Raw genomic sequence first — 13,788 nt, 5'->3', positions numbered from 1 at the left:
ACACTGACTCTCACTGGGGTACGGGCTCACACACACACACACACACACACACTGACTCTCACTGGGGTATGGGCTCACACACACACACACACACACACACACACAGACTCTCACTGGGGTACGGGCTCACACACACACACACACACACACACACACACACACACAGACTCTCACTGGGGTGCGGGCTCACACACAGACACACACACACAGACTCTCACTGGGGTACGGGCTCACACACAGACACACCCATACACTGACTCTCACTGGGGTACGGGCTCACACACACACACACACACACACAGACTGACTCTCACTGGGGTTTGGGCTCACACACACACACACACACACAGACTGACTCTCACTGGGGTTTGGGCTCACACACACACACACACACACAGACTCTCACTGGGGTACGGGCTCACACACACAGACACACACACACTGACTCTCAGTGGGGTACAGGCTCACACACACACACACACACAGACTCTCACTGGGGTACGGGCTCACACACACACACACACACAGACTCTCACTGGGGTACGGGCTCACACACACACACTGACTCTCACTGGGGTACGGGCTCACACACACAGACACACACACACTGACTCTCACTGGGGTACGGGCTCACACACACACACACACACACACACACTGACTCTCACTGGGGTACGGGCTCTCACACACACACACACACACACACACAGACTCTCACTGGGGTACGGGCTCTCACACACACACACTGACTCTGACTGGGGTACGGGCTCTCACACACTCACACACTCACACACACAGACTCTCACTGGGGTACGGGCTCACACACACACACACACACACACACTGACTCTCACTGGGGTACGGGCTCTCACACACACACACACACACACTGACTCTCACTGGGGTACGGGCTCTCTCACACACACACACACACACTGACTCTCACTGGGGTACGGGCACTCACACACACTCTCACACACACACAGACTCTCACTGGGGTACGGGCTCACACACACACACACACACACTGACTCTCACTGGGGTACGGGCGCACACACAGACACACAGACTCTCACTGGGGTACGGGCTCACACACACACACACACACAGACTCTCACTGGGGTACGGGCACTCACACACACTCACACACACACAGACTCTCACTGGGGTACGGGCTCACACACACACACACACACACTGACTCTCACTGGGGTACGGGCTCTCACACACAGACACACCCATACACTGACTCTCACTGGGGTACGGGCTCACACACACACACACAGACTCTCACTGGGGTACGGGCTCTCACACACACACACACACACACTGACTCTCACTGGGGTACGGGCTCACACACACACTGACTCTCACTGGGGTACGGGCTCACACACACACACACACACTGACTCTCACTGGGGTACGGGCTCACACACACACACTGACTCTCACTGGGGTACGGGCTCACACACACACACACACACACTGACTCTCACTGGGGTACGGGCTCACACACACACACACACACACTGACTCTCACTGGGGTACGGGCTCACTCACACACACACACACACAGACTCTCACTGGGGTACGGGCTCACACACACACACACACACACACTGACTCTCACTGGGGTACGGGCTCACACACACACACACCCATACACTGACTCTCACTGGGGTACGGGCTCACACACACACACTGACTCTCACTGGGGTACGGGCTCACACACACAGACACACACACACTGACTCTCACTGGGGTACGGGCACACACACACACACACACACACACACACACTGACTCTCACTGGGGTACGGGCTCTCACACACACACACAGACTCTCACTGGGGTACGGGCTCACACACACACACACACACACAGACTGACTCTCACTGGGGTACGGGCTCACACACACACACACACACACACACACTGACTCACACTGGGGTACGGGCTCACACACACACACTGACTCTCACTGGGGTACGGGCTCACACACACAGACACACACACTGACTCTCACTGGGGTACGGGCTCACACACACACACACACACACACTGACTCTCACTGGGGTACGGGCACACACACACACACACACACACTGACTCTCACTGGGGTACGGGCTCTCTCTCTCACACACACACACACACACACACACACAGACTCTCACTGGGGTACGGGCTCACACACACAGACACACACACACTGACTCTCACTGGGGTACGGGCACACATACACACACACACACAGACTCTCACTGGGGTACGGGCTCTCACACACACACACAGACTCTCACTGGGGTACGGGCTCACACACACACACACACACAGACTGACTCTCACTGGGGTACGGGCTCACACACACACACACACACACACACACACACACTGACTCTCACTGGGGTATGGGCTCACACACACACACACACAGACTGACTCTCACTGGGGTTTGGGCTCACACACACACACACACACACACTGACTCTCACTGGGGTACGGGCTCACACACACACACACACTGACTCTCACTGGGGTATGGGCTCACACACACACACACACACACACACAGATCCTCACTGGGGTACGGGCTCACACACAGACACACACACACTGACTCTCACTGGGGTACGGGCTCACACACACACACTGACTCTCACTGGGGTACGGGCTCACTCACACACACACACAGACACACCCATACACTGACTCTCACTGGGGTACGGGCTCACACACACACACACACACATACACACACTGACTCTCACTGGGGTACGGGCTCACACACACACTGACTCTCACTGGGGTACGGGCTCACACACACACACACACACACTGACTCTCACTGGGGTACGGGCTCACTCACACACACACACACACACACAGACTCTCACTGGGGTACGGGCTCACACACACACACTGACTCTCACTGGGGTACGGGCTCACACACACACACACACACACACAGACTCTCACTGGGGTACGGGCTCACTCACACACACACACACACACACACACACACTGACTCTCACTGGGGTACGGGCTCACTCACACACACACACAGACACACCCATACACTGACTCTCACTGGGGTACGGGCTCACACACACACACACACATACACACACTGACTCTCACTGGGGTACGGGCTCACACACACACACACACACACACTGACTCTCACTGGGGTACGGGCTCACACACACACACTGACTCTCACTGGGGTACGGGCTCACTCACACACACACACACACACACAGACTCTCACTGGGGTACGGGCTCACACACACACACACACACACACACTGACTCTCACTGGGGTACGGGCTCACACACACACACACACACACACACAGACTCTCACTGGGGTACGGGCTCACACACACACTGACTCTCACTGGGGTACGGACTCACTCACACACCCATACACTGACTCTCACTGGGGTACGGGCTCACACACACACACACACACACTGACTCTCACTGGGGTACGGGCTCACACACACACACACACACTGACTCTCACTGGGGTACGGGCTCACACACACACACAGACTCTCACTGGGGTACGGGCTCACACACACACAGACTCTCACTGGGGTACGGGCTCACTCACACACACACACACACACACAGACTCTCACTGGGGTACGGGCTCACACACACACACACACACACAGACTCTCACTGGGGTACGGGCTCACACACACACACTGACTCTCACTGGGGTACGGGCTCACACACACACACTGACTCTCACTGGGGTACGGGCTCTCTCTCTCTCTCACACACACACACACACAGACTCTCACTGGGGTACGGGCTCTCTCTCTCACACACACACACACACACTGACTCTCACTGGGGTACGGGCTCACACACACACACACACACACACAGACTCTCACTGGGGTACGGGCTCACACACACACAGACTCTCACTGGGGTACGGGCTCACACACACACACACACACACACAGACTCTCACTGGGGTACGGGCTCTCTCTCTCACACACACACACACACACACACAGACTCTCACTGGGGTACGGGCTCACACACACACACACACACAGACTCTCACTGGGGTACGGGCTCACACACACACACACACACTGACTCTCACTGGGGTACGGGCTCTCTCTCTCTCTCACACACACACACACACACACACAGACTCTCACTGGGGTACGGGCTCACACACACACACACACTGACTCTCACTGGGGTACGGGCTCTCTCTCTCACACACACACACACACACACACACACAGACTCTCACTGGGGTACGGGCTCACACACACACACTCACACTGACTCTCACTGGGGTACGGTCTCTCTCTCTCTCTCTCTCTCTCACACACACACAGACTCTCACTGGTGTACAGGCTCTGTCACACACACACACACACAAACACAGACACACAGACAGACAGACACACACACACACAGACTCTCACTGGGGTACGGGCTCTCTCTCTCACACACACACACACACACACACACACACACACACACACAGACACACACACACACACACACACACACACACACACACACACACACACACACACACACACACACACACACACACACACACACTCTCACTGGGGTATGAGGGGTGAGTTATGATTTTTGTCTGTTTCAGTAAAGCTGAACCTGCCCACACCCCAAAGCACAGGAGGACTCCGCTGAAGGACAGACAGGTTTCCCGAACTCTGGGTGACCGAGCCAACAGTTCAGACAGTGAGAGGTCGCCAGAACTCAGTGTTCAGGTAATGGGGGCTGGGCTGAATCGCTGGAATACATCCAGGATCTTCCTGTGCAGAACACCATCCCCCCCCACCCTGATCATGGTCTGAGTGATGATGTATGGTTCCCTCGGCAGGTCCCCCGGAAAGTAGTCTATGATCAGCTGAACCAGATCCTGGGTGCAGACATCACCCTCCCTGAGGCTGTTATCATGGTCAGCACTGTGGACTGGCAAGGCCAGGTACGTACCCAGCCCCTCGGCTCACCTCCTCTGCCTTCCCCACTCTCCAAACCCCACCCCCCACTCATCCTCCACCTCTCCTACTCTCCCTACTATCCCTCCTTCCCCCACCCCCTTCCCAATCTCCAACCTGTGACTCAGGAATGGTCACATTGTGGAGGATCTTTTATCATTCAGTACCTCTCTCCCTCCTCTTGTTTCCGAGACCCTGGGGAGGTGGGAGTGCTGCTGTGGTAACTGCTTACTGAAAGGGTCTCCCTATTTTTCTGGGGCCCAGATTAGTGTGTTGCTGGAAATGTACAGCAGGTCAGGCAGCATCCGAGGGGCAGGAGAATCGACGTTTCGGGCACGAGCCCTTCATCAGAAATGAGTGCCCTTCATCAGCTCATTCCTGATGAAGGGCTCCGCCTGAAACGTGGATTTTCCTGCTCCTCGGATGCTGCCTGACCTGCTGTGCTTTTCCAGCACCACTCTAATCGTGACTCTAATCTCCAACATCTGCAGGACCTGTTGTTCTGGGTACCTGAGTTGAAAAGCCTGCCACAGCAGATGGTGAAATGAATATTCAGTCAGGACTGGAATTAAAACCAATTGTTGTAAAACCCTGGGTTACTGACCTCCCTTTTGAGATGGGAAATCTGTCATCCTGACCTGGTCTGGCCATCCGTCACTCTCGACCCACAATAATGTGGGTGAGCAGCAACTGCCCTGGAGGTAACTCGGGAAGGGATTGTAAATGCTGCCTCTGAACACGGTCCTGTGAATAAATCTGAAGGTTCAGCCGCTTGTTCATGACCCCACAGACCCCTACCCTAAACCAGAGGGAAACTAAGGTTTCTCTCTATCGACCCGATCGAATCCTTCAATCATTATGTAGCTCTTGATTGGATCACTCTTTGCCTCTGACACTTGAGGGATTATATGGTGAGTGGGAACGACTCCATCTGCAGAATTTAACCCGTTCTGACCTGGGATGTTTCAGCAGAGCACTATTCCGAGTTAAATCAGTAACTGTCTCTCTCTTTCTCTCACCCCCACCTGTCTCTCTCTCCCTGTCTCCCTCTAATTGCCCCTCTGTCTTGTTTCTCCCTTTCTCTCTGTCGTTCACCCTCTCTCTTGTTCCCTCTCTGTCTCTCTCTCTCTGTCTCACTCTCTCTCTCTGTCCCTCTCTCTCACTCACCCTGTCTCTGTGTATCTCTGTCTCTCATTCCCCACCTCTCTCTCTCCTCTTCCCTCTCTCTTTCTCTTTCCCTCATCTCTCACTCTGTCTCTCATTCCCCCTCTCTTCTGCCCTCACTCTCTCATTCCCTTTGTCACACAGTACATCTCTGAGTTGCTCCTTGACCAGAATAAAACCTTCATCTGCACATGCTCACTGATTGAGGTACAGACCTGCCTGTCCAGTATTCTCGCTCGGATCCAGCGCTAGTGAGTATCCCTGGGACTGTGGGGAGGGGTTTAGATTCCTGGATAACTGGGACTGCTTCTGGGGAGGATGGGACATATACATAGATAGGTTTGCTAGCACTGTTAGTCTGGCAGGGAGAGGTGGACACTTAAAATCAATGAATCAGAATCAGACACATCATTTTACGACAAAGGAAACATATCACAGTGAGTTCAACTATGTTGAGTGTCAAGACAGTAAGGCCAGGCTGGATGTTATTTACTTTAATGCTAGGAGTGTAGTAGGCTAGACTGATGGGTTAAAGGCAGGGTTGTTAAGAAAGCATATGGTGCTTTGGCTTTCATTAACAGGGGGATTGAGTTTAAGAGTCGTGAGATCTTGTTGCAGCTCTATAAAACTTTGGTTAGACCGCACTTGGAATACTGCGTCCAGTTCTGGTCGCCCTATTATAGGAAAGATGTGGATGCTTTGGAGAGGGTTCAGAGGAGGTTTACCAGGATGCTGCCTGGACTGGAGGGCTTATCTTATGAAGAGAGGTTGACTGAGCTCGGACTTTTTTCATTGGAGAAAAGGAGGAGGAGAGGGGACCTAATTGAGGTATACAAGATAATGAGAGGCATAGATGGAGTCGATAGCCAGAGACTATTTCCCAGGGCAGAAATGACTAACACAAGGAGTCATAGTTTTAAGTTGGTTGGAGGAAAGTATAGAGGGGATGTCAGAGGCGGGTTCTTTACACAGAGAGTTGTGAGAGCATGGAATGCGTTGCCAGCAGCAGTTGTGGAGGCAGGGTCATTGGGGACATTTAAGAGACTCCTGGACATGCATATGTTCACAGAAATATGAGGGTGCATACATGAGGATCAGTGGTCGGCACAACATCGTGGGCTGAAGGGCCTGTTCTGTGCTGTACTGTTCTATGTTCTATGGTCTATTCAGAAATGGAAGTGTGATATTGTGGCCATCACAGAAATATGCTTGAGGGAAGGGCTAGACCAACAACTCAACATTCTGGGCTATAGGATGTTTAGGTGAGACAGAGGAGGGTGGAAGACAAGGTGGTGGTGTCGTACTATTAATTAAGGAATCAATTACTGCAAAAAGGCGAGTTAATATCTTGGAAGGGTTCTCAAATGAGGCTTTGTGGGTAGAACTTTGGAATGGTAAGGGGCAGCCACTTTACTGGGAGTGTATTATAGGCCCCCAAACATTCAGTGGGAAATAGAGAAGCAAATATGTAGACAGTTCACAGAGATGTGTAAGACTACTAATCAGGTAATTATACTTGGGGATTTTAACGTTCCCAACATAAACTGGGATATTCATAGCGTTAAAGGTTTGGAGGGGGTGGAGTTCCTGAAATGTATCCAATGTTTGTATTAATGTCCACAGAAGGCCCAACAAGGGATGGGGTAGTGCTGGGTCTGGTTCTGGAGGAAGAAGTCAGATAAGTGTTCAGTTTGGTACTGGGGAGCATGGAGATGATAGATATCACAGTATGGTATGGTTCAGATTTGTTCTGGACAAGGAAAGGGGCGGCCTGCAAATGACTGGATTGGGGCAAGGCAGATTTTATTAACATAAAATAGACTGGGAGCATCTCCTTGTGGGTAGGTCTACAAGAGAGTAATGGGGGGGACATAGAAAAAGGCCCAGAGTAGAGTACAACTCCAACACGTACGCTTTAGAGAGAAACATAGGAGAGATAAGTTCCGAGAGGCCTGGATATCTAGGACAGTTCAGGACTGGATGAGGAAGAAGAGCAGGGCTTTTAGCAAGTCCAAAGGGAGTAACTGAGCTGTGGCCCCAGAAGAATACCAGAAGTGCAAGAGGGAATTTAAGAAAGCAATTAGAAGAGTGAAAAGGGGGAAATAAAAATGGATTTGTGAACAGGATTAAGGAGAATCCCAAGATATTTTATAAATACACTAAAGGGAAGAGGTTAACCAGAGTAAGTGGAGGGCCCACGGAGACCATCCGTGTGTGAAGCCCCAGGATGTTGGAAGCTGTTGAATTAATATTTCTCTTCAGTCTTCACTCTGGAAAAGAAGAACTAAGAAACTGAATTCAGGAAAAGGACCTGGTGGGGAACTTGCACAGTTTGACACAGGAAACCGGGAGATATTGGAGGCTGTCGGGTTTAAAAACAGACAAATCCCCTGGCCCAGATGAATTGCATCCCAGGTTGCTACGGGAGGTGAGGCGGGAAATTGAAGGGGCTCTGACACTAGGTTTTAAATTCTCTCTGGCCACGGGAGAAGTGTCAGAGGATTGGAGGACGACTAATGTGGTTCCTCTTTTCAGGAAAGGTGGGGAGTCTCATATCAGTGGTAGGGAAACTATTGGAGAAAATTCTGAAGGAGCGAATTAACATCCACTTGGAAAGGCCTGGGTTAATTAGGGAGAGTCAGCGTGGCTTTGTCAGAGGGAGGTCATACCTAACAAATTGGTTTGAATGTTTTGAAAACATGACCAAGTGTGTGGATGAGGGAAGTTCAGTTGATGCAGTTTAAATGGATTTTAGTAAAGCTTTTGACAAAGTGGGAGACTGAGGTTAAAGCACATAGAATTGTGGGAAACTTAGTGAGATGGATCAGAAACTGGCTTCGTAATGGGACACAAAGGGTGGTGGGAGAAGGGTGTTTGAGTGACTGGAGGCTGGTGTCTAGCAGTGTACCACAAGGATCAGCATTGGGACCCTTACTGTTTGTTTGATATATATATAAATGAAAATGTTGGGGGAATGTTAAGCAAGTTTGCAGACAGCACCAAGATTGGTAGGGTGATGAAGGGAAGAAGATGGTTATAGGTTACAGGGAGATATGGGCAGATGGTTAGAGCAGTGACAGATGGTAGTTAACCCTGAGAAGTGCAAAGTGATGCACTTTGGAAGAGGAAACAAGATGAGGGAGGACTTAATGAATGGCAGGACATTGGGTTGCTTAGAGGAACAGAGGGAATCTCCGGGTAATTATTCCCAGATCCCTGAGGTCACTGAGCACAGGAATAGGATAGTTAAGGCTGCACATGGGACACTTGTTCTTATCAATCGTGGCTGAGAGTATGAGAGTGAGGAGGTAATGTTAGAGTTGTACAGACCGTTGTACAGAGATGTAGTGTGTGCAGTTCTGGTCACCTCACTACAGGAAGGAGGTGATAGCACTCAAGGGGGAAGAGGAGGTTCACCAGGATGTAGCCCGGGATGGAGAAATTGAGCTATAAGGAGAGATGAGACGGTCTTGGATTGTTATCTTTAGAGACAGCAGTCTGAGGGGGGACATGACTGAGCTGGATAAGATTATGAGGGGTATGGACAGGTTGAATATCGAGCAGCTGTTCCGCTTGGTTGAGGGGTCAATCACAAGGGGGCACAGTTTTTAGGTAACAACGGGAGATGAGGGGATTTGAGAAAAAACATTTTTCACACAGGAGGCAGTGGGAATCTGGAAGATAGTATCTGGGCAGGTATTGGAGACCAGACCCCAAACAACCTTAACAAATATTTACAATGACCATTCCCGACACAGAGACCACACTCTACACAATGACTGGATCCTACACAGAGATCATATTCTACACTATACCAGCACCCTACACACTGACCATTCCCTACTCGGTGACCATACACGACACAGTGACCATACCCTACACAGTGACCATTCCCTACACACTGACCATTCCCTACACAGTGACCATACCCTACTCGGTGACCATACACGACACAGTGACCATACCCTACACACTGACCATACCCTACACACTGACCATTCCCTACTCGGTGACCATAATGGACACAGTGACCATACCCTACACAGTGACCATTCCCTACACGGTGACCATAATGGACACAGTGACCATTCCCTACACAGTGACCATGCCCTACACGGTGACCATTCCCTACACAGTGACCATACCCTACACAGTGACCATACCCTACACGGTGACCATTCCCTACACAGTGACCATACCCTACACAGTGACCATACCCTACACAGTGACCGTTCCCCACACAGTGACCATACCCTACACAGTGACCATACCCTACACAATGACCATTCCCTACACAGTGACCATACCCTACACAGTGACCATTCCCTACACAGTGACCATACCCTACACAGTGACCATACCCTACCCAGTGACCATACCCTACACAGTGACCATTCCCTACACAGTGACCATTACCTACACAGTGACCATTCCCGACACGGTGACCATACCCTACACAGTGACCATTCCCTACACAGTGACCATACCCTACACGGTGACCATGCCCTACACGGTGACCATTCCCTACACGATGACCATTCCCTACACAGTGACCATACCCTACACAGTGACCATTCCCTACACGATGACCATACCCTACACAGTGACCATACCCTACACAGTGACCATACCCTACACAGTGACCATTCTCTACACAGTGACCATTCCCTACACAGTGACCATACCCTACACGGTGACCATACCCTACACAGTGACCATACCCTACACAGTGACCATTCCCTACACAGTGACCATTCCCTACACGGTGACCATACCCTACACAGTGACCATCCCCTACACGGTGACCATACCCTACACAGTGACCATTCCCTACACGGTGACCATTCCCTACACAGTGACCATACCCTACACAGTGACCATTCTCTACACAGTGACCATACCCTACACGGTGACCATACCCTACACAGTGACCATACCCTACACAGTGACCATACCCTACACGGTGACCATACCCTACACGGTGACCATACCCTACACAGTGACCATTCCCTACACAGTGACCATACCCTACACGGTGACCATTCCCTACACAGTGACCATTCCCTACACAGTGACCATACCCTACACAGTGACCATTCTCTACACAGTGACCATACCCTACACGGTGACCATACCCTACACAGTGACCATACCCTACACAGTGACCATACCCTACACGGTGACCATACCCTACACAGTGACCATACCCTACACAGTGACCATACCCTACACGGTGACCATACCCTACACGGTGACCATACCCTACACGGTGACCATTCCCTACACAGTGACCATACCCTACACGGTGACCATACCCTACACGGTGACCATACCCTACACAGTGACCATTCCCTACACAGTGACCATACCCTACACAGTGACCATACCCTACACGGTGACCATACCCTACACGGTGACCATACCCTACACAGTGACCATTCCCTACACAGTGACCATTCCCTACACAGTGACCATACCCTACACAGTGACCATTCTCTACACAGTGACCATACCCTACACAGTGACCATTCCCTACACAGTGACCATTCCCTACACGGTGACCATACCCTACACAGTGACCATACCCTACACAGTGACCATTCCCTACACAGTGACCATACCCTACACAGTGACCATTCCCTACACGGTGACCATTCCCTACACAGTGACCATACCCTACACAGTGACCATTCTCTACACAGTGACCATACCCTACACGGTGACCATTCCCTACACAGTGACCATTCCCTACACAGTGACCATTCTCTACACAGTGACCATACCCTACACAGTGACCATACCCTACACAGTGACCATTCTCTACACAGTGACCATACCCTACACAGTGACCATACCCTACACGGTGACCATACCCTACACGGTGACCATTCCCTACACAGTGACCATTCCCTACACGGTGACCATACCCTACACAGTGACCATTCCCTACACAGTGACCATACCCTACACAGTGACCATACCCTACACAGTGACCATTCTCTACACAGTGACCATACCCTACACGGTGACCATTCCCTACACAGTGACCATTCCCTACACGGTGACCATTCCCTACACGGTGACCATACCCTACACAGTGACCATACCCTACACAGTGACCATACCCTACACAGTGACCATTCCCTACACGGTGACCATTCCCTACACAGTGACCATACCCTACACAGTGACCATTCTCTACACAGTGACCATACCCTACACGGTGACCATTCCCTACACAGTGACCATACCCTACACAGTGACCATACCCTACACAGTGACCATTCCCTACACGGTGACCATTCCCTACACGGTGACCATTCCCTACACAGTGACCATACCCTACACGGTGACCATACCCTACACAGTGACCATTCCCTACACAGTGACCATACCCTACACAGTGACCATTCCCTACACAGTGACCATACCCTACACGGTGACCATTCCCTACACAGTGACCATACCCTACACAGTGACCATACCCTACACAGTGACCATTCCCTACACAGTGACCTTTCCCTACACAGTGACCATTCCCTACACAGTGACCATTCCCTACACAGTGACCTTTCCCTACACAGTGACCTTTCCCTACACAGTGACCATTCCCTACACAGTGACCATACCCTACACGGTGACCATTCCCTACACAGTGACCATTCCCTACACAGTGACCTTTCCCTACACAGTGACCATTCCCTACACAGTGACCATTCCCTACACAGTGACCATTCCCTACATAGTGACCATACCCTACACAGTGACCATTCTCTACACAGTGACCATACCCTACACGGTGACCATACCCTACACAGTGACCATTCCCTACACGGTGACCATACCCTACACGGTGACCATACCCTACACGGTGACCATTCCCTACACAGTGACCATACCCTACACAGTGACCATACCCTACACAGTAACCATTCCCTACACAGTGACCATTCCCTACACAGTGACCATTCCCTACACGGTGACCATTCCCTACACAGTGACCATTCCCTACACGGTGACCATACCCTACACAGTGACCATTCCCTACACGGTGACCATACCCTCCACGGTGACCATACCCTACACAGTGACCTTTCCCTACACAGTGACCATTCCCTACACAGTGACCATTCCCTACACAGTGACCATTCCCTACACGGTGACCATACCCTACACAGTGACCATTCCCTACACAGTGACCATTCCCTACACGGTGACCATACCCTACACAGTGACCATTCCCTACACAGTGACCATACCCTACACAGTGACCATACCCTACACAGTGACCATTCCCTACACAGTGACCATACCCTACACGGTGACCATACCCTGCACAGTGACCATACCCTACACAGTGACCATACCCTACACAGTGACCATTCCCGACACGGTGACCATACCCTACACGGTGACCATACCCTGCACAGTGACCATACCCTACATGGTGACCATTCCCTACACAGTGACCATACCCTACACGGTGACCATACCCTGCACAGTGACCATACCCTACACGGTGACCATACCCTACACAGTGACCATCCCCTACACGGTGACCATACCCTACACGGTGACCATACCCTACACAGTGACCATACCCTACACGGTGACCATT

The 13,788-nt window shown here is 51.4% G+C and overlaps 1 protein-coding gene across 2 annotated transcripts in view; it reads left to right on the top strand.

Annotated features, from left to right (window-relative positions):
• pacs1b (phosphofurin acidic cluster sorting protein 1b) overlaps positions 1-13,788 on the top strand; it is a 103,536-nt gene that overhangs the window by 48,932 nt on the left and 40,816 nt on the right. For both annotated transcript variants that reach the window (XM_087983556.1, XM_087983557.1), the window contains exons 13-15: positions 4,649-4,775; positions 4,889-4,993; positions 6,315-6,421. In XM_087983556.1, coding sequence (XP_087839682.1) covers positions 4,649-4,775; positions 4,889-4,993; positions 6,315-6,421 — 339 coding nt within the window. The remainder of the gene's footprint in view (positions 1-4,648; positions 4,776-4,888; positions 4,994-6,314; positions 6,422-13,788) is intronic.

Source organism: Chiloscyllium plagiosum, unplaced genomic scaffold (genome assembly GCF_037043375.1).
Source record: "Chiloscyllium plagiosum isolate Xiang-an unplaced genomic scaffold, Cpla_swu_hap1 HiC_scaffold_46, whole genome shotgun sequence".
In the NCBI taxonomy this organism is placed as follows: Eukaryota; Metazoa; Chordata; class Chondrichthyes; order Orectolobiformes; family Hemiscylliidae; genus Chiloscyllium; species Chiloscyllium plagiosum.
Note: the sequence above shows the minus strand (reverse complement) of the source record. Positions and strands in the feature narration are given on the sequence as shown.